This window comes from Pituophis catenifer, unplaced genomic scaffold, assembly GCF_029215685.1.
Source record: "Pituophis catenifer annectens isolate HBS135680 unplaced genomic scaffold, rPitCat1.0.hap2 SCAF_2, whole genome shotgun sequence".
NCBI classification, from domain to species: Eukaryota; Metazoa; Chordata; class Lepidosauria; order Squamata; family Colubridae; genus Pituophis; species Pituophis catenifer.
Window position 1 is genome coordinate 148,020,378 of NW_027256882.1, and position 22,551 is coordinate 148,042,928.

General features: G+C 41.7%; 1 protein-coding gene across 1 annotated transcript in view; it reads right to left on the bottom strand.

Moving 5' to 3' along the window:
- ERBB3 (erb-b2 receptor tyrosine kinase 3) overlaps positions 1-22,551 on the bottom strand; it is a 54,068-nt gene that overhangs the window by 21,735 nt on the left and 9,782 nt on the right. The window contains exons 3-16 of the mRNA XM_070937743.1: positions 17,944-18,069; positions 17,043-17,108; positions 15,144-15,262; positions 14,300-14,441; positions 13,974-14,087; positions 12,793-12,913; positions 11,844-11,917; positions 10,869-10,959; positions 10,175-10,374; positions 8,157-8,289; positions 7,967-8,057; positions 6,502-6,656; positions 4,794-4,847; positions 1,440-1,581 (exon numbers count right to left, since the gene is read on the bottom strand). Coding sequence (XP_070793844.1) covers positions 1,440-1,581; positions 4,794-4,847; positions 6,502-6,656; positions 7,967-8,057; positions 8,157-8,289; positions 10,175-10,374; positions 10,869-10,959; positions 11,844-11,917; positions 12,793-12,913; positions 13,974-14,087; positions 14,300-14,441; positions 15,144-15,262; positions 17,043-17,108; positions 17,944-18,069 — 1,628 coding nt within the window. The remainder of the gene's footprint in view (positions 1-1,439; positions 1,582-4,793; positions 4,848-6,501; positions 6,657-7,966; positions 8,058-8,156; positions 8,290-10,174; positions 10,375-10,868; positions 10,960-11,843; positions 11,918-12,792; positions 12,914-13,973; positions 14,088-14,299; positions 14,442-15,143; positions 15,263-17,042; positions 17,109-17,943; positions 18,070-22,551) is intronic.

The following is a 22,551-nucleotide window of genomic DNA, read 5'->3' on the forward strand; positions in this document are numbered from 1 at the left end:
GTGGGCAACTTTGGGGGCTAAGAGCACAAGAAACCTGCCTAATTATAAAATGGATGCAATAACAAAACAGCCATTTGTGACAAGAAAAAACTAGCCTTTTCAAGTTGCCTGTTGTCATTCGAGTGGGATTTTTATAGGTTTTCAAAAGCTTTGCTGGGTAAAAATATGACACAGAGTTATAAATATGATGTAGAATAGGGGTCTTCAACCTTGGCAACTTTAAGACTTGTGGATTTCAACTCCCAGAATTCCTCAGTCAGCTGGCTGAAGAATTCTGGGAGTTGAAGTCCACAAGACTTAAACTCGCCAAGGTTGAAGACCCCTGATGTAAAGAGCCAATTTTTCGCTTTGCAATCAACCACTTTTCTAATCATTTATTTTTGTTAAAACAAATATTTAAAATCAGGAGAGCAAGGAACCTTAGGCACATTTGTGCCTATGGGCACAGTGCTGCTTATTCTCAAATATACCAAAACTTTCAAGATTTTTAAAATAAGCTTCACTTCAATCTACAAAAATCACAGCACTAGGATAGCAACAGGCATCTCACAAATGGTTTGTTTTGTTACGGCATCCATTTTATGGATTCGTCTATTATCTCTAGCACAGCTTCTAGAAACCAAGATGATACCAAATAACTGAAATTCTTCCCCATCATGCTAGCATTTTTCAGTGGCATTTTTAGTACCGATATTTCTTTTAGGAACAGACATTTCTCATAATCCTCAAACACAGGCACAATATCTCCCATCGCCACTACCTCCATCAAGAAAAGCTACTGATGGGCCCAGGGGTGTCCGTAAGGTGGGGAGAAGGGAGGTATTAACAGTGTCAAATGGCAGGCCCAACTGGGCAACTGAAGTCCACCCTTTAAAATATATATTTTCCAATTATCAGTGCATGTTAGAGCAGCCCTAAATGGAATATTCCTTCATTTTTCTCTAGTGTGATATTTTCCATTTCAAGGTAGTTGGCTGTACTTCAGGCCAAGTTCAGTTCTATACTTTGAAAGCAACCTGGTTGGGTTTAATTTGGATTTACTCCCAGGCAAAAGTGCAGCTTTAATAGACTGCCCCTCCCCCCACCCAACATAAAGAGATCAGGATCGGGTCTTGAATAATAAATAAAATTTCCCACTTCCAGGGGTGAAATGCTCCCGGATTGGACCAGATTGCCCGATCCGGTCGCAATCTTGGCCGGTGGTTCGGCGATCCGGGAACGATGGTGGAGCAAAGCTCCGCCCACCCACCCAGGTGTCATTACTTCCTGGTTTTAACCAGGAAGTAATGTGTTTTTTACCTTCTGCGCATGCATGGCGCGTGCATTTCCGAACCGGTAAGGAAAGTAAGTAGATTTCACCCCTGCCCCCTTCCTACCATATGGCCAAATCTGACTGGTTACTTGTGATTCTCAAACATATCCCAGATGTATCATCTTACCTCCCCTCTCTCTAAGTATCTGCGCATGGCTCTCTTCTTCCGAATCTTCTTGCCACGACAGTACAAGAAGGTGAGCAAAACCAATGAACAGGAGGCGAAGAGGCAACCCACAACCATCACAGCAATCATTGTTGGAGCTTTCCTAAGAGAAGCACTGTATGTTAGGATTGTGCATGCATCACAATTCCACACAGGCATGGGAAAAAAAACAGTAAGGAAGAAAGGGGTGGGGCAAGAGGGGAGGGAGAGAGAGAAAGATTTCAGCAACATCTTGAACATCCTAGCCTTTATCTGGAAACAAGTTTCTGGCCCTCAAGCTGAAACAGGTGAAATGAGAAGGCCGTACAAGTTCAGCTTCAGTAGTGGGATGGCAGACATGTAAGATGCTTCTTGAGGGAGGGATAGAGGCAGAATAAATGGCAAATGGGCAAATATAAGCAAATGGGCTTAATCTGAATCAGATTAAGGAAAAAAAACTCAGCCTCTCAGATCTTTTTTAAGAATTACCACAGAAAATGAAAGTGGAACATGATGAATGTTCTAAAATAGAATGCTCATATAAAGAAATCCCCCCGTGAGCATGTTTATTGTTCTTTGAAAAGGTTGCTCATAAATCATTTTCAGTATATCAATGCCTGATGCTGGAGATACTTCAGCCAAGGAGTGATGCATTTGGCAGATGGACAATCAAGAAAGGTGACTGGCACCAGTGCTGCCCAGCATCAAAGAGTTTGCCATAGTTCTAGAGTCCTTTGAGAGACAGAGATAGAGCAGCAAGGATGGTCCCAAATTTGAGGGTAGAAGGCAACCTGAATAGCAAAAGTTTGCGAGCAATTCCTCCTAACTGCCTCCATCTCTGGCATCCCTTTTACTATCTGTTGCTCCTCAAAGCTTTGAGCCAAATTGTTTTATAATCTCTTCCATCAGGAAACTGCATCTCACCCATAATAAGGGGGCTTGGGGAGAGTGTTGGCTACTTGTTTTGTGTTTTGCCAAGTCAGCCCAATTCTAGAAGTTTCTAGAAGTAACTTGGAAGTTTCTTTCCAAGCAAGTACAACAAGAGCTCTTTTGAATGAAACTGAACTCTTAGAGTGAGTTTATGGGTATATGCACATAAATATTTGCTTGATGATGAGATGGGTGGCATATAAATTTAATAAATAAACAATGGGATTCCCTTTTTCTGGAAGGCTTTTCTGACTTCACAGGCTAGCCTAATTTCCTGGTGTTCCTCCATTGAAGCATTAACCCCGTTTGCCCTTACTTAGCTTTTCAAGACCAGCCACAGTACTGCTACCTAACTGGGCTCCAAGCCAACATGAAGCCCTAATTCCAGCAATCCTCTTCACAATTGCTCTAATGACTTTCTCCCCTGCATTCTTGGCTCTGTTTCAAGAGCACGAGAAAAAAAGGGAAGGGAAATGAGCTTCCACAAAAAAAGGTGGGAACTTCCTTTCCCTTCTTACAGGAGAAAACAGGTGCGTGGGAAGGAGATCAAAATGGGATGCTCTTCACCCTCCGGCAACAGGCCAGAACCTGCAGTAGCTGGCCCATGCCATTCATGAAGGACTCCAGGCAAACCACGGGCACTGGTGGGAAAAAGAAGGTTGAAAATGGAGCAGAAGAAAGTGGGAATGGGATGAGAAGAACAGCAATAGCAATAGCACTTAGACTTATATAACCACTTTACAGCCTTCTCAAAATGGTTTAGTCAGCTTATTGCCCCCAACAATTTGGGTCCTCATTTTACCCACCTCGGAAGGATGGGAGGCTGAGTCAACCTTGATCCTGGTGAGATTTGAACTGCTAAATTGCAGGCAGCCAGCAGGCAGCAGACGTAGCCTGCAGTACTGCACTCTAACCACTGCGCCATGGTGGCTCTTAAGAAGGACCCTTTTAAGCCAATGCTGGGAGAGGTAGAAATTTTGCACTAGGGTGGATGTGTGATACTCAAATCAATACATGAATTTCTTCTTAATCCTTCCCTCCTACCACCTATTTGAAATCTTGAGATTCTTTCTGTATGAGGGAGCTGAGAACTCAGGTGGTGAAACTATTTTTTTTTAAAACAGGAGTGCCTGCTTTAGATGGAAAGACAATAAAAACAACAACATTGGGGAGGGGGAAGCCAATAGAGAGAAGAGGCTGTGATCCTGGCCAGTTTTCTTGTCTTGGCCCGTGGAAGGCTCCTTCACAGGTGCGCCTAAGTGCTCCTTCAAGCCCCACTGTCTTGGAAAGGGGTTAATCTTGGAGAGAATCCATGCCACAATTACAGTTTAATTTGGAAAAGGAACTTGAAAGAGGAGCCCTTTGGCTAAAAAAAAAAAATTGTCAAAATAAGGAAGCAAAAGCATTTATTTTTAACCAGGTTTTAACGGAAGGAGGGCTTAACTCTTACAAAATGATTGTAATCTGTTATCTTCAACCAGTTGTTCATACAGTATGCTTTGGGGCAGAATATAAAGTATTATATACCACAACCAGGAACTGCCAAAGTTACTTTCTAGCTGTTGAAAGAAGATGTGCCATGGAGGAGCAAAGTAATAATCACAGTACAAAATAAATTATCTATTTCCAGTGTTCCTTATAAACTGAGTGAACTCAGTGGCTTTACCTAGATTATGATAATTCCAATCCTATGGATCTAATATGAATAAATCTGGATCCAATTTATTACCTCTATCAGCCTTACAATCATTTTAAAGGACAGCCACTATTGTCTTCAAGGAAGACAGAGAAAAGTAGAGTGTTTGTCTATAGTCGAGGTGTGATTTATACTTAGAAAAGTGACTCAAATCAGGGATCATCATCAAATGGCAAGATTGGAGATGCTAGAGATGGAACTTAGCAGTGGTGGGATCCTCCCGGTTTAACAACCGGTTTGGTGATTGTGCATCTTGCACGTGCATGCTTCACGCACATGCGCAGTTTGAAGAAATGTTCACTTCTGCGTTTCTTCGGAGGAGAAACACAGCTGAGATGCAGCAATCTGCTCTGCCGCGTGAATCAGCTGAGAAGATAATGGTAGGAAAATAGCGCGGGTGGGTGAGTGGGCCCATCTGATCGTCGGGGTGAACCGGTTCGCTCCCAGCTGATCATCAGAGCTACCGGTTTGCCCAAACCAGTCCGAACCGGTAGAATCCCACCCATGAATTTAGGACTTTCTGGGTACAAGGATATAATGATGTAACATCTGGGTGGTTCTAGATTCTCCCAGCCATGCTTTGTAAGGGTAAAATTTCTTTCAAATATTAGTAGTAATCTGGGAGCACAGGAAGAATCACGAAGACTCTTTTCTCTTTTTATATCCTCTCTCCTTTTCCCCCAGACTCCCCAATAGCTTCTGACAAGTACCTGGGGCCAGGCATTTCCACAATGAAGCAATTTCCAATCTCTGGACCAAAACACCTATAAGAAATGGAAGCACAGGGTTAGCTTGCTTACCTGAACTCAGACTCACTCAAATAATTCAATTGCTTACATTCAGACAACATCCCAAACCGTAAACTAACTACAGTGAATGATGAGATAAGAACCCAGTCAATATGTTTCTTACAGAAGAAATAGGTAGGTCAAGGGAATGCTCTCCTTTTTTGACAAACACAGAGTATTACCAGTATGACTCTCCTGTAGATTTCCAACATCAGGAGACTATTAATTTTGCCCTCAGGGGACTCTATAGATCAATGATGGCAAACCTTTTTTTCCTCGAGTGCCGGACTTCTGGTAGGCCTGTTTTTTGCCCGCTCCAGGTTCCAGAGGCTTTCTTGGAGCCTGGGGAGGGCGAAAACAGCCTTCTCCAGAGGCCCTCCGGAAGCCAGAAACGGCCCATTTCCAAACTTCTGATAGCCCCGGTAGCCCCGTTTTTTTGCCCTCCCCAGGCTCCGGAGACTTTCCTGGAGTCTCAGAAGGGCAAAAATGGCCTCCCCTGGCCCCCCGCAGGCCGAAAATGGCTCATTTCTGGACGTCCGGGAGGCCCATTTTTCGCCCTCCCAGAGCCTCCGTGCAAGCCCTGTACTTACCTGGCATCCAAAATTGGCCATGTGGAGACTCCTGAGAGGGGAGGGGTGGTGTGGGCGGAGCCAGCAAAAAATCAGCTGGCCGGTGCACGCATACCCGCTGGAGCTGACCTAGGGCAACGGCTCGCATGCCCGCAGATATGGGTAAGCATCAGGTATAATTTTTGGACTTTCCCCCATTTCTTGCTTTCAGAATCACTTTGCCCAATGAAAAAGTCTGAAGAATTCAAACTCTTGCACCCTTAGATCCTTTTATCAATCAAATATTTTCCCCCTTCTTCGCAAGCCTACAAGGCTATGATTGTTTGTTTTGTTCTTTGTGAAATGATTTGGACAGCCTTATTTTCATTATAAGGACTGTGGTCCCTTTACCCCACAAATACAGTGCGCCACCTGCAGCTTCTCCAGGAAGGAACTGTACTGCCTATATTAACTCCAATGCAGTTTTCCATTGCCTTCCTCACCTGGCTGTGTTCCTGACATTTGAACAATACAACACTGTTATGGCTGCAGTCATAACAGTGTCAGCAAGAATCTTAGCCAAGTAACTATCTGAAATCATGTTCTTAGTGCTACTTAAAGGATCTTAATTTCACACTTTGAATTGAAATCACTAAGCCCTGGGCTCAGAGCTGGGAAGCAGAAAACTTAGCATCTCGGAATGTGCCCTCTTCCTGAAAGACACCTGAAAAAGTTGGTTTTTTCCAGGCATTTTGATAGATATGTCTGTACCTTCTCCTGTATTTTTTTTACAAATGTGATATCTTGCCCAGACAACACTTGTTCACCTCTCTTAGGGGGGGGAGGGGGGGGGGGCGCGAGGACTTTACAGTACCAGCAATTAAAATCAATAAAAGGCTGTAGTAACCAATATTACCAACCAGAAGTGTGATATAATACAGTGTTTCTCAACCTTGGCAACTTGAAGATGTATGGACTTCAACTCCCAGAATTCCCAACAAGCAGGAGAGACTAAATTCAATGAGGGATATTGCTTGAGAAAACATGATGGCAACAATTGGGATGCTGTTTTTAGCCCTTACCCTTCTGTGCAATTCTCATGGCACAGCCAGCACTCCTTGTTGGCATCAGGGTACTTGAAGATTAGTCCCTTCACCCCAAGGACTCCTGATGGGCAGCTTTCAACACAGTGGGGCCCATCCTTATAGTTTGCACAGGTCACACACTCATCAGCACCCTGAAGAGGAAAACAGGACACCATTTGTATACGGGAAGGGGACAATGAACATACAGCCTTGAGTCAGAGCAGGTAGGCAATACCCAGTATAGAGATAATTCTGAAGTTAAGGTTATCAATTAAATTTCTACTGAATGACAGTTTTATTTGAAGGATGAATACGTAGGTAGGTAGGTAGGTAGGTAGGTTGGTAAGTATGTATGTAGGTAGGTAGGTAGGTAGGTAGGTAGATAGATAGATAGATAGATAGATAGATAGATAGATAGATAGATAGATAGACAGATAGATACCGTTTCCCTGAAAATAAGACCGCCCTGGATAATAAGCCCAATTGGGCTTTTTTTTTTTTTTTTTTTAAATTGATTTATATGCCGCCCTTCTCCGGAGACTCAGGGCGGCTTACAATGCATTAAGCAATAGCCTTCATACTTTTGTATATTTATACAAAGTCAGCTTATTGCCCCCACAAACTGGGTCCTCAATTTACCTTCCTTAGAAAGGATGGAAGGCTGAGTCAACCTTGAGCTGGTGAGATTCAAACTTACAGTAATTGCAGACAGCTGGTGTTAATCACAATGCTTTTAGTCTGCTGAGCCACCAGGCCCTTTTGAGCGCAGGTGCTAAAATAAGCCCCCCCCTAAAATAAGCCCTCCCCGAAAATATTAAACCACATGCGCAGCCAGTCCCCGCCATTTCCTCTGGTTAGAGTTAGGGAGACAGAGCTGGAAATCAGGTAAGACGGCAAGAGGAGCCCAGTCTCAGTGCCCCAAAAGATGTCCCCAAAAATAAGGCCAAGAGCTTATTTCACGGTTCAAAAAAAATATAAGACAAGGTCTTATTTTCGAGGAAACACGGTAGATAGATAGATAGATAGATAGATAGATAGATAGATAGATAGATAGATAGATAGATAGATATTAAACTGGAATATATATATATATATATAGAGAGAGAGAGAGAGACAGTTCAGAAGATAAGGTTATCAGTCTTCCCATCTTCACCATGTTGTCACCTACAAAGAACAGGGTCTTTTCTGCCCTGCTAAAGCTACCTCCCAAGAGAGGAACCTCTCAGCTCTTCCTGTCTAGCCTTCAGGAAAGGCTACATTTGTTTATGAAAAAGCAGTTAAAGGATAGAAAATAGGAGCAGCTGCTTTGCCTCAGGACATTTCCTGGAAATTATTTTAGATGTTTTAAACTGCCTCTTACCTCTGAAAATGCAGTGCGGTTAAATGAAGAAGTAATTTAAAATTAATCCCTCCCCCCACCCCCCACCCCACTGCTTCCTTAAAAAATTGTGTTCTATCATACCTGTCCATTACAGGTGAGGCCTCCCTCGATCTTCTGGCATTGTGGATGGCACGGCAAGCAAACATCCCCTTGAGCAAATTCTCGACTCTCCCTTTGTGTAGCCAAGGGAAAAAAAGGATGTGTTAGAAACACGGGTCTGAGATGGAACCCAGGGAGGAAGGAAGCAAGCGCCCTTGGCTGTTATTCTTACCCCTCATAGAAGTTGCAGGAGACAGTGCAGACCCCTTCACGGCTGTAGTTTCGGCAAGAGACACACTGGTCTGGGCCAGGCCCCCAACAGCCATCAATGGAGCAAAGAGGGTCACAGACCTTCCCCTCTTGAACTGATAGGAAGAGAGAATGGATCACAAATGGGAGCCACCTGTCAAGGCCCCTTTGGTTCATTTTGAGCTGTCTGAGGGAAACCAGATCAAATCTAATCATTTTAAGATTATATATTTTAATCAAAACTCTTTGAAAACACCGATGGCTCTATTTGATAAATAGCATTTGCTGTCCCTGGACAACACCGCTATTACTGCAAGCAACCAGCATTCTCTCATTGGCCATTGTAGCGAAATGTCAGTGGAAGATCTATGAGTTGCACTGGCCAAGACAGCTGAGGGCAAAAGAGAATGAGCATTTTTAGAGTATGGATATTATGGGGTTGCAGTTTTGTTCACTGCAATTGGATGGGAACGATGTGTATGAAAGACCCGTGACTGGTCTCACCACCAGCAAACAATTGCACGTCGAAAGCAGACTCACATCATTCATTTTATAAGGACACTGAGGAGCAGAAGCACAATGCAAGTGTGGAAAATGTATGTTGTCTTGAGTGGGTCTCATCAAATCACTTTCCCTTATGAGGTTAGGCTGAAGTTTCCATAATGAATCAGGCACATAAGCATAAAGCTGCCATAATTTAAAGATGAACCAGGCAAGTAAGCAGGAGAGGGCAAAAAGCTAGGAATCTTGACTAAAAGATACATTTGGGAGGTGGATAAGAAGCAAATTTATTTAGGAAACAAAGAAAAAAATGTTACCTGAAGCAGATAAGGAAGCTGGGCCTGAGGAAAACCCTATCCTAGTTAATTAACAAAGCAAGATTAAAAAGGGGTTCTGAAGCTGCCCACTCCTGGAGTCATTTCTACATCCAGACTTAGCAGCTTCCATCCCTCTAGTCTAGCTAGTGACTGGCAGCCTAATTGAGAAGTACTGTGTAAGTGTGGGTGGATGACTGTGTCTTTGTGTGTTTGTGTGTGTGTGTGTGTGTGAGAGAGAGAGAGAGAGGGGGGGGGGGAGGGAGGGAGAGGAAGAGAGACAGGGAATTTATATTGTAACCAGGAAAGTTTTGCTATTTTAAATCTATAGGGTCTCTGTATATTTGAAAGAACCTGAATGCCTCAGTAGTTGAAACTGATTTGCATGTGTGTACCCCTAATTATTTCATCACTGTTGATAGATTCAGCTCAGAGGTGGGTTTCAGCAGGTTCTGACCAGTTCTGGAGAGCCAGTAGTGGAAATTTTGAGTAGTTCGGAGAACTGGTAAATACCACCTCTGACTGGCCCCGCCCCCATCTATTCTCTGCCTCCCGAGTCCCAGCTGATCGGGAGGAAATGGGGATTTTGCAGTAACCTTCCCCTGGAGTGGGGAGGGAATGGAGATTTTACAGTATCCTTCCCCTGGAGTGGGGTGAGAATAGAGATTTTACAGTATCCTTCTCCTGCCACGCCCACCAAGCCATGCCCACAGAACCGGTAGTTAAAAAATGTGAATCCCACCACTGGTCTGTTTCTTGTCTTCTCTAGCCACACCCATCTGGAAAACCCAGGTAGGAAGCAAAGGGGGCTTAACAAGATCCAAGTGTAACATCCCTTCCAATGAGAGTGCTCCCTTTCTAGGAAGTTGAAAAGGAGAGCACTCCGGGATGTCCTTGTAAGGTTAGTCCTGGAGAGGAAAAGTGACCTATGGGATAGATGTGTTTCATGCTGTCCCCAAATTCTGGGAATTGTAAACCAACATATCTGGAAGGCAGCAGGTTGGGCTGAGTGAGTAGCTTTATGTAATGCGCATCTGTATGTTTGCTCACATCTGAAAAATAATTTCTAGTCCAGCAATTAGCCACATCCTGTATTACTGCTACAGAAACAACTACTGCTGTTTAATTCTGTTCAATGATGGCATCCCTCCATGGCCTCTCTCCCTTTTCTATTATCCTCACTTACTGCATTTCCTGGGAGATTTGTTACTCCTGATGTTAAGATCTGGACGCCGGCGAGAGAGACGTGTCCAGTTGATGGTGTGATAATAGCAAAGTTGTCGATTCTCAGTGATGTAGACCTGGCCAGCACTGATCTCCTGAAGGGAACGGAAGTCTAAGGAGGTGACATTCATGTTCTTCATGATCAGCAAGGAAAATCCACGGCTAGAAAAAGCACAGAGCAGTTAATTGCGCTCAGAAAAGGAATGGAAGCAACTCATTCAAATTCACAAGTACCTGAGGCAAAACGAGTGTGGGAAACTGGCAGAGCAGAATCCAAACACATGTCTTCAAATCCATCCTTGGATCACCTACAGAGGAGTCTCCATATGCATGAAGGTGCAAACCTTACACCAGGGGTGGGGAACCGTGGCCCTTTTATGACTTGTGGACTTCAACTCCCAGGATTCCTGAGTCAGCCATGCTCAGGAATTCTCCAATTCTGGGAGTTGAAGTCCACAAGTCATAAAAGGACCACGGTTCCCCATCTCTGCTCTACTGGAACCCACTATGGCAAAGCCTTTACTCTAGGAGCTTTTCAAACTTGTGAACTTCTCTTCAGCAGAAGAGGCAAATTGGAGGAATCGCCATCCTTAAAGTTCCCTACAGTTCAAACGCAAAGGTAAAACATGTGGATCAAGGGGTGTGTGTGTGCTTACTTATATAGACTGCGCCCACCAATGGTGACCAGGTTGGAGAAGATGCTGAAATTCTGCATGTGCTTGGGCCATGACTGGATGTTCAAGTAACCTACAACAACAAAATTGGTAATTTCTGAATCCCTATATCTTGTTCCATCATTGCCGCACATTCCCTCTCTCCAGTTGCCTCCAAATAAAGACTTTTTACCATGCAATTGACCTGCCTCACTCAAAGAATTTTACAAGTGGGCAACATTGTTCTTTGCTATTTACAGACCTATCAATGCTTCTTTCATCCCGTTTCTTAGTCCAAAAAATCCCCAAAAGTAAGATGAAATGGTTAACCAACATCGCATATGTTGGTTAGTAATATTAGGAATCAAACTTTGGGAGCTACTATTAGGCCATCTCCAAAATTCAAACCTCCGCATGTAAATTGTACAATTATTCTAACTTCCAGAATGGCCTTGCTTGACTTTCTGGTACTCTCCAGAAAGTTCCCATAAGGACTAGGCTGCATGACTAATAGGTTACCACCTCCCCAAATAGTCTTTATTATGCAAGTTTTCCTTTCAAATAGACAACCTGTACTTTTCATGTGATACATTGTGACCTGCATGGGTCTGAGTCTGTTTTATTACATCATACATACATCTCATTTTATTTTATTTGAATTTTACTTTATTTGTATTCCATCTTTCTGCCAACATAATGCTCAAAGCTCACAAGAGAAATGTGGAACCCAGCAGCTAAGAAATGTGGGCTTTTCTTCTTCCAAACCCCAAAGTATAATCTTCCTCAGAGTTACAAACTCTCTTTTCCAAATAACTTTCTCTAACTTTCCAGCTTTTCTTCAAGCTTGTTTCACACCAGGAAGAAGACACCAGAAAACAGATAAAATATAAAAAAGCACTGTCCTTACCACCTGCATTATACACAACATGCTACTTGCATATTCCACATTTCTCTAAAGATTTCTGCGCGTCAACTCACCAGTGATCTCTCGCACTGTCCTGAAGACATTGAGTTTTTCTGGATCCAGGGCACTTATGTTATGCCAAGGGTCTCTGTAGAAAGAATGGAGCTGGTCAGAACCAGTGGAACACCTTGAGAAGGAATCTGATAGCTGCTTTCTTCAAGAATTTCATTATAGGAAAATATATATATATATAAGTGTTTTTCTATCGAGACACCTGGTCTACCCCAGCATGTGGGAGGGAGCATACTGCATCCCTTTCGCCTTTCAGCTCCAATCCAGGAGCCCTCAAGTAGTCACACTGACGACAAACCATTTTATACCAAATTTATATTTCGCTGATAAAGAAGTGCCAAAAACCGGCGTGCATATGCATGCCGACAAGCTGATGCTTGGGTGTGCATGTGTGCCAGAACTCAGAAGTTCAGTTTTTCCAGAGTGTGTTCCCTTTGCATGTGCAGCAGTGCCAAAAACTGGTCTGCGCATGTGCGCCGGCCAGCTGATCATCGGACGTGCATGCACGCTAGAACCCGGAAGTTTGGCTTTTCTGGAGTGCGATATTTCCGCACGACCTTTTCAGTATTCAGTGCCAAAAAGGTTTGCTATCACTGGTATAGGGTTTTCTGCTTGAGCAGGGGGTTGGACTAGAAGACCTCCAAGGTCCTTTCCAATTCTGTTATTCCATATTCTGTAAGTTCAAGGATAGCCTCATACTTGTTACCAGGAAATTACCAAATTCCAACAAAAATGGTAGCAACTGGAGGACAAGGAAGGAAGGATAAAAAAGGTGCTATATCTATTTCCATTCCAATTTGCTGGGATCCAGAGATATGAGAATACAACTCAAGCTCAGACTGACCCATTCAACAACTATAGCTATGTTTAGAATGAGACACCATCTTTGCATATTTAAGTGCCAGAAAGACAGGACATAATTTGAAATAACACCGAGAGACACGTACTTACCCTTCTAGACCAGTGATAAGAAAATCCAAATTGCCCAAGATTTTGGTGCAGTTTATAAATCGGTGAATGTTGCTGGAATCCACTGTCTGATATTTACTTCCAATACCAGTCCCTTCACAAGCTGTAGAGAACATAAAGTATGAGCTCAACAATCAGTTGGTAAATGACTCCAATTTAGCCTTCCACTTCATATATCCCCATGAAGTTAATGGAAAAGGAGAGGTTTAGGAGGATTGGGTTCTCTCCCAGGTTTTGGAGTGGCTCCAAGTTAGGGTCATACAATTTTACCCTCTCTAATCATCACATATTTCCAAGGACAATGGTACAGTATAAAGTCCCAGAGTGTCTATTTTTGCATTCCCAGTAAATCCACTTAAGTTTTTCTAAAATAATATGCAGCTAATTTGTTATGCACAAGCCATGTATGGCTAAGGGCATCTGGAGTAACTGAATGGGATAGCTGATATATGATAGCTGATATATGATCCTGGTAAAATCAGTGGTTAGGGTGGCCATTGTAGATGGCTTTCATCCCCCCCCCATTTCCCCTTAATTTACTACAATAGAATAAAGAGTAGTGTTTAATTCATTGCTGGATGCTCAAGCTGACATGCAAAAGTTGATAGTACATTGAAATAATTTTTAATAGCTCCACCCCATACAGAACATATATACAGATTCAGTTTTTCAAACTTCACTGAGAGGTTTGTTGAGATTGTGGCTTTTCTTTTTACTTCTTCACCCAGGAAATAATTTGAGTTGGGAGAATCAAAAATTAAAGTTACACCAACTGGAAGATTACATCTGAGGCCAATTAGTAATTTAGAAACTGGTTTCACCTGGACCAATAAGAAGCCGGATGAATCCTGCTCAATTTCAAAGGATGATTAAAAAAAAAAAAGCACCTTTGATGTTTTAGTTACTGACAAATTTAAGTTTCATTTGAGGATTGAGGGCATAAAAATTTTAAAAGGACTTAAAAGTTAAGACCTTTTGCAGATGATTTGGGGTTGATTTTGGAAGATCTTTCAAAGGGAATTAAATTATTAATGCTTAAATTAGAAGAATTTTGTGCATTAACATCATTAAGATTAACAAACTACTTGCATGAGACTTTCAAGTGTGTATCCACTAATCCCATATAAAGTCTGTGAGTCAGAAGTGCTTGTTCCCATTCATACCTTTTGGACAGAGTCCCTCGCAAAGCTGACAGATCTTCTGGCCATTTTTTTCAACTTCCATTTTGTCATTGGGACAGGTTCTGACACAGGAGGTCCGATCCACTACAAAATTATCTGTGAGGAGGCAAAACAAAGGGTGGGAAAAATAAAGTTGTAAGAAATTGGTAACTGGAGAGTAAGATATTACGAATCAAAGAAAGGCTGGGAGATAGAACATCTCTGGAAAGGGAATGTAAAAAGTCATGGAGCAGAAGGAAAAGCCCTCAGGAATTCATCTATCTCTGTTTCATCTGAGTACATCACTGTCTTCATGACCTAGGACTTACGTGGACAATTTTTGACACACACACCACCATATTGGTATTTAGCATCAGGATTGGGCTCGAGTTGAAAAGTGAGTCGGTTGTAGATCATTGGCTGAGGACAGAGGGTTTCACAGGCTCCACTGTCATTGAAGTGACGGCAGGCCTGCAGTGGAGGAAAGAAAGTCATTAGATGTTGAAATATCCCATCATCCCAGGCTGAGATAATTTTCTCCTAATGAAAGAGGGAGTCTCCCCCACCCTTCCTGATAGCATACAACAGAACCTGAACAAATGAAAAGGAGACAAGATTTAGGATGGATATTGCACAACAAGGGCTTCAAATTCACCTCACAAAAGATGGTAGATCAAGGGAAACCAGAGACAGAAAATGTGGGAAGGAACGCAGGAAAGGCAGAAAGGCAGGATACACTGGTTCTGGGATGAAAACAAAAGGCCTTAAAGTTCAAGAACTAGCGATGGCCAGACTGTACAAAGATACAAATGCAAAGATTTAGCAAGCAGGAGGATGGTGTTGGCTGGCAGACCCTGGCAACAAAGCTCCAGAAATCAAAAGAAAGTGGTAGGATTGAGACGGTATGACGTTTTGGAAGTATTAGCAAAAGGGTAGAAATGAGGAAACTAGGCCTAATGGAGAAAAAGAGGCAGAGTTGATAGATGAGGTACTGTGTTTCCCCGAAAATAAGACCTGTTTTATATTTTTTTGAACCCTGAAATAAGCACTTGGCCTTACTGCCATGCACTCAAAAGCCCGATCGGGCTTATTATCAGGGGATGTCTTATTTTGGGGGAAACAGGGTAATGGCAATTGTGAAGGTCAGCCTGTAAACCGGTCCTGGTTACGTACAAAGCACTTTGTCTTGAGTGGCCCAGTGCAACCTCCTGCACACTCATCGTGACAGCATTCATTGGGGTTGGGGCCAAAGCAGCGTCCATTGCACTGAGGAGCACAGATGGTCTTCGTCACTAAGGTTGGGATAGAAAAAAAATGCTGATCAGTGTCCTGGTAGCCCTCTAAAAGTCACTCATTCTCTCCAATCTAAGGATTTTGGGTATCTACATGAACACATTTAATATTGATCCTTTAATACAGAAGCTTTCTAAATAAAAATGAAAAGTGCAAGCCTTTGGGATGTTATCATATATATCATATATTAAGAGCCGTGGTGGTACAGTGGTTAGAATGCAATACTGCAGACTACTTCTGCTGACTGCCAGCAGTTTGGCAGTTCAATTCTCATCGGCTCAAGGTTGACTCAGCCTTCCATTCTTCCGAGGTCAGTAAAATGAGGACGCAGATTGTTGGGGGCAACAGGCTGGCTCTGTAAACTGCTTAGAGTGGGCTGTAAAGCACTGTGAAGCAGGACATAAGTCTAAGTGCTATTGCTATTGCCATCATTGATATGATGCTGAAACCAAACTTTAGCAAACTCTAATCCCAAAGTTTAAACGACATTGAATTGCCATGAATGGGAATGGGAAGGTAGCTTTGCTATATTTCCAGCTCGCGTTTTTTTTAAAGGATGACTTTGCATTGGTTTTCCACAAGTGGAAAACATACACACTGCTCAAAAAAATAAAGGGAACACAAGCAGAAGACATCCGAGATCTGAATGAATGAAATAGCCTTATTAAATACCTGGTTCGTTACATACAATAATTTTGTGTTCCCTTTAGTTATTTGAGCAGTGTATAAACTACTGTATGTAAAGAACAAAGTATTTAATAAGGCTATTTCATTCATTCAGATCTCGGATGTCTTCTGCTTGTGTTCCCTTTATTTTTTGGAGCAGTATATATGGTAATTTAAAGGAAATAAATAACAGTTTTCTACACAGTAAACCATTCTGAAACAGCAAAATGGGTTTTGTTTCTATCTATACATGGGCAATTTTGCTGATGAAAAATCAACTTTCTAATGCAATGAACACTTGACTACAACTCCCAGAATCCCCAAGTAGCATTACAACTGCCCATGTTGGTTGGGAAGTCTCAGACCTAAAAACTATTTTTAATAGCATGTTCAGACAATCATCTCTTTTGTTGCCCAAATATTCTAATTTCACTTTAAATTGATCTGGCCTAGTTTATTTGCGGACTCTTGACACCTTTCTGCATCACAGTAGCTCAGCCATAAAAAAAAAAAGGGTTGAAGTTGTCAGATATTTGGTCTTTTCCCCCTTTTCTTTAACCGTGATTCAGTTGAGGCAAAGCTTGTGCAATTTTTTTCCCCACAAGGGACCAGAGCTGAGCAAAGCATTTGAAAGTGAGTTAGCAGAAGTGGAACATCTTTTTGAAGTTTTAAAGCAGTCCCATCCTTTGCAAAGATAATGTGGCTGCTTTGAATGCCATCTCCAGTTGCTTTAAGATGCTTGCCTCAAGAGGGGACATGCCACTTATTTATTACATTAATCAAATGTATAGCTGCCCATCTCACAAAAAGTGACTCTGGGCAGTGACCAACACCTATGCTAAGATGCTTCATGAAACACAGCTTTCACATTCTTTGCATAGCCTATAAGCAATTGCCTTGAAAGGAAATTTTCCTGTTTATGACAACAATGGGGCTAGGCAGCAATGGATCATGATTTCAAGCTTCCGGATTCAATGCCATTTGTTCATTGGAGAATTCACAATAGAACTACACTGCTATTAGAAAATGCCCTGAAAAGGCTAAAAAATGCTGACACCCAACTTTTAATTAAAGATTTATGCTGAATTATGCCAAATATTTTGTAATGCTTACATTTTTGACAGTCTTCAGGACCAGGCCCCCAACAGCGGCCACTGCAGTTTTCATGGCATGGAGTACCTGCATGAGAGTGGGGGAAGGGAGACATGCAGCATCACAAGAGAGATAATGAGCTTGATGGATTAAAAGCAGGGTTACCATGCCAGATGAATGCTAGCCTTCTACCAACAGGCTGTTCTTACACTTCTGGAACTTTAGGCTGAATCCTTTAAAATCTACGAAAGGTTAATTTAAAATTTTTTAAACATGATCATGGGGCCATACAACCAGTTGTGAGTGCAAATTGGTTGCCACACACCCAACGTGTGGTCATGTGACTACATAGGTGCTGTGATGGTTGGAACTCCAAGGACCAGTCATAACTATCTTTCATTCACTGCCGTCCTAAGTTACTTATTGATTATTTAGTTTATATCCCGCCTTTATTTTTTTTAAACAACTCAAGATGGCAAACATATCTTATACTCCTTTCTCATCTTAATTTCCTCACAACAACCCTTTGAGGTGGGCTGGGCTGAGAGCGAGTGACTGGCCCGAAGTCACTTAAATAAAACTTATATTCTTAAACAAAACAGCTCTTTCTTGTTTAATTTCTGATTCTCCAACCTTTGTTCCTATTCTTCTACTATGCTTTCTTTTAGCTAATGAACCAGACTTTGCTGACCAAATGTTCATAATTTCAGGATTTACCGATATTGGTATTGCAACTCTAAAAATTTCCAACCAGCAATGTATCCACTAATCTACATTTAGGAGTTGCCATTCTAAAATATCTGGTAAACAACAGGTTGGGTAAAACTAAGCCATTGCTCTAGAAGAAGCACACAATCTTTAAAGTCTCCTGTATAAATGAAAGGCCAGTGAGAGGTGATGTGAACAGGTGGCCAATACTCACATTTCTCCCCATTGTCATGGACCACTGCATGGAATTCTGGATCTCGGATGATGTCTTCCCAATCAATTGTGTTCATGTGACATAGCTGTTTGTTCTTTCCAATATAGACGCCCCCAGAGAGGATTTCTGAAAAACAAAAATTGTAATTGACGCTAATCAGGGAGAGAAGCATCTTAGAACTAAGGAGAAATTTCCTGACAGTTAGAACAATTAATCAGTGGAACAACTTGCCTCCAGAAGTTGTGAATGCTCCAACACCGGAAGTTTTTAAGATGTTGGATAACCATTTATCTGAAGTGGTGTAGGGTTTCCTGTCTAGGAAGGAGGTTGGACTAGAAGACCTCCAAGGTCCCTTCCAACTCTGTTATTCTGTTTCTATTTCTAATCATTTCCTCTTATACATTTAGAGTTGCGCTAAGCTTGTATAAGATACCGTTTCATATCTGCTATTCTCCTGGCTTCCTGCTGAAAATTATTGACAGGCAAGAACTGTGTTGGGTATCTCCACCAAGCCTGTTTCAGAAAGCAGAACAAGAAAGGGAAATGGGATCTTGAACATCCAATTCCCATAATTTGATAAGTTAGAAATAACTTCTATATAAGCAAAAAGTTATACTTTTTTCTGGGCCAAACAGAAACTCTGGGCATCTAACATCTGTATCCAAGGGCTCTTTTCAAACATTATTATGAATGTGTATAGATCTTCCTCTCTGTTTAGTTACTATGTGCCATCAAATTGGTGTCAGCTCTTGGTGGCCACATAGATTTCCTCCATGTGCAGTAATACAGTATCAAAAAGGGTGTAGAATGAACTCACAAAAAGGCAGTCGGAATTCTTCGTACAAACATACATACCTACTTATTCCATCTCCATTCTAAAATGCTATTACAGATATTTGGCTTCATTTCCCATTCCTCTTTTGGTATTTTTTCAAGCTGACAGTATACATCAATGCATGCACACTTACCAGTTCGCTTCCGGTTCGCACTGGTTCGCAAGAACCGGTAGTAAAAATTTGTAGTAGTTCGGAGAACTGTTAATAACATTGGCTGGCCATGGTCGCCACTCACTTACCCCGGCCACTTCATCAGAGGCTTTTTTTTTTTTTTTTTTTTACTTTTAAAAGCATTTTTTCTACAACCTCTTCGGCTGAAAAAATGCTTTTAAAAGTAAAAAAAAAAAGTTGGCCATGCCCACCCAGTCATATTACCCCCACCAAGCCATGCCCACAAAATAAGCCACGCCCACAGAACCGATAGTAAAAAAATTTAGAACCCACTCCTGACACTTATATACATATAGATACTGTATATATACACTAAATTAGCATCCAGAATGATTACCAAGGAAATAACTTCATTATTGTGTAAAGATGTGTGGAAGCTATTCTGGATCTTTTTGAATGCTTTAAGTTTTCGGACAGATAGCTATCGAATTGGTTATATTTTGATAATTTTAAAATGCATATGCAATGGGGAAAGATAAGCAAGTATCATCAAAGGCCAGCAATATTTACACTTAATTGACACTGCCAATATGAATTTTTCTTCTAAAAGGTAGCTTGCAAAAGAATCAGTAACAACTTTCTATATACTACTCAATCACACCCCCTATTGGGAGGGATAAGTAAAACACATAGACCACTTCCACGAGTTGTTTATTTACTGAAATTTGCAGACTAAGAATTCTAGTTGTTCTCAACAAGCTTTTAGGTCTCAGGTTGAGAGAAGCTAGAGATGTCAGCAAAAACATCCACTAGACCAAAAAAATCCTGGCAGGAATTTGCTTTGGTGGGAATGGAGAATTCCCATCATCTCTAATGTTTACTATGTTGGCTGGAGCAACTCGGAGTTGTAGTTTAGCCCCAGCGGGAGAGTCATGAAGTTCGCTCTGCTAATGTAGACACTCCTGCTGGCAGCAAGATTAAGTAGCAGATGTTAGCATATTCTTCATTCATGTAGACTAGAATTTGACCCACAATTACTAAAGTAATTTTTAATTAGAAAGTATACAGTACATCCTGCATTCTACTATTCTATCAAGCATACTGTTGGTAACATGAAATACACTCTGAGCACTAGCCATTGATGTGAATTCTCAAAGGTATTTCCATGTAACAAGCAATGTTACATTTTAAAAACACATAATGTAGTATCTCTCCGGCTAAGGCTGTTCTGTCATCCAAGAGAAAGATCAAGTGATGGGAATACAGACAGACAGGTGTTGTCTCCTGGTGCCATGGTAGCTCAACAATAACAACATCAATATCAACCAAACAGGTTGGTTGGGCAGGAATCTACAACATGCACAGACCTGTTGCAGGTTTTTTGACTTACTCTAACTCTGCTGACACGATCTCAAGAGCTCTTGTGCAGCTAGTCACCTGGGTTTTTAACTAATAGAGATGTTAAATCAGACTTGGAAAACTCTTTGCTAATCAATAACACAGACAGCCAGTCTCTAGTCATCTGAGTTTAATTTTTTTTTAAATGTTAAACCAGACTTGGGAAACTCTTTGCTAATGCATATAGGTAACCAATCAAAACCGAGATTTCACACAAACAGAGAAGCAGCAGCTGCTGTGATCCACAGAAGGCAAAAATTGAATTAGATTAAAACTCAGCTACAAGGACAAATTTATTAGCACCCAAGAACCCTTGTGGGACTTTTAAGCACATCTTAAGTCACCCGATCCAAATTTGCCTGCTTGGGGAAAAAGGATGAGAAGTTGGATTCATTTTCCTAACTTCTGAAAGAGTTTATCTGCAGCAGGATTTACTACCTGAATATCTGCTAGGGCAATTAAATTTACTCTCAGGATGGTTTTCATGATCTCTATGCAGGCTTAAAATGGCACCAGAAGTAGAAGGTTGATCACCATGGAGATAGCCCTGTGGTTTGTTTTAATCTAGCATGGGGGTCAAGAACAATACTGACCAGAAAACTTTCAGAAGGTAAGCTATACCTTTGACAGTTGTGCAAAATATAAATTTATCTTTGGGATTCTGTGTACAAAGCAATTTTAATAATATAAGGATTGATCTGGAACCTCAACCAGCCAAACTATTTAGCATTTGTTCCAGAATCTGGATAGTGTAATCCTGTCTAGTCACTAAAAAAGTGAATCATAGAACAAATATCATATTGCAGCAATGATTTCTAGAGAAAAAAAAATTGTAATGAAAGAATCCTCCTGAAATGTTTTTCAAATACAGGGAGTCCTCAACTTACGACTGTTGGTATAACAATATTTTGAAATTACAACTGCCGTTGAAAAAGCAATTTACGACCTGTCCTACCACTCCTGCAATCACATCAGTGGTGGGTTGTCCCTGGTTCGCACCGGTTCCATAGAACCAGTAGTAAAACTGGCGGGAGGCTCCGCCCACTGACCCTGATGTCATCAAAACGCTTCTGCGCATGCGCAGAAGCTTTTGCATTTGCGCAGAAGAGCGCGCACGCGCGGCCCTGCTGCAAACCAGTAGTAAAGGTAAGTAGAACCCATCCCTGAATCACATGATAGCAATCCAGATGTTTGGCAATCAGCTCACACTTATGATGGTTGTGGCATATGTGGTCAAGTGATTGCGAACTGCAAACTTCCCAGCCAGCTTCTGACAAACAAAGGCATTGGGAAAACAAGATTGGCTTAAGTGTTTCGCTTAAAAGACCACACAGATCACTTAATGCAGTGTTTCTCAACGTTGGCCACTGGACGATGTGGATGTGGACACATTGTCCAGAGGCCAAGGTTGAGAAATACTGGCTTAATGAATGTGGTAAAAATGGTCCCAACATTGAATCTGGTCATGTAGGACTCAGTTAATGGCTGCATTGTTTAGTGACTGAAATTCCAGTCCCAGTTGAGATCATAAGACAGGGACTACCTGTACATACTTTGCAATCCATGAAATTGGACTTAGTGTTCTTCTCCCATTTGATTTGTCCACAGGGAAACCAAAAGTACCTTCCTGTATCAGGCATATTTGGTTCCAGGCATTGAAAATACTCAGTTCACCAACTCTTCTACCGTAGCTCGCAAAAGGCCAGAGAACTGATTTGCAAACATATGTGCTGCCTTCTTGAAATAATGTTCTACTTTTCTAAAATTTAACCTCCATACCAGCGCAGACTCAGGAGTTTACCAAATCCCAAGAAATGCAAAATTCCCTCCCACAAAAAAAAAAACCCTATCAACTGCTAACATTTCTTCTTCCAATGTGGCTATACAGGTAGTCCTCGACTTACAACAGTTCATTTAGTGACCGTTCAAAGTTACAAGGGCACTGGAAAAAAATGACTTCTGACCATTTTTCACACTTACGACCGTTGCCGCATCCTCGCGATCACGTGATCAAAATTCAGACCCTTGGCAACTGGCTCATATTTATGACGGTGGCAGTGTCCTGGGGTCATGTGACCACCTTTTGTGACTTTCTGACAAGCGAAGTCAATGGGGAAGCTGGATTCACTTAACAACCATGTTACTATCTTAACAACCGCAGGGATTCATTTAACAACTCTGGCAACAAAGGTGGTAAAATGGGGCAAAACCTGCTTAACAGCTGTCTCACAACAGAAATTTTGTCATAAGTCATAAGTCGAGG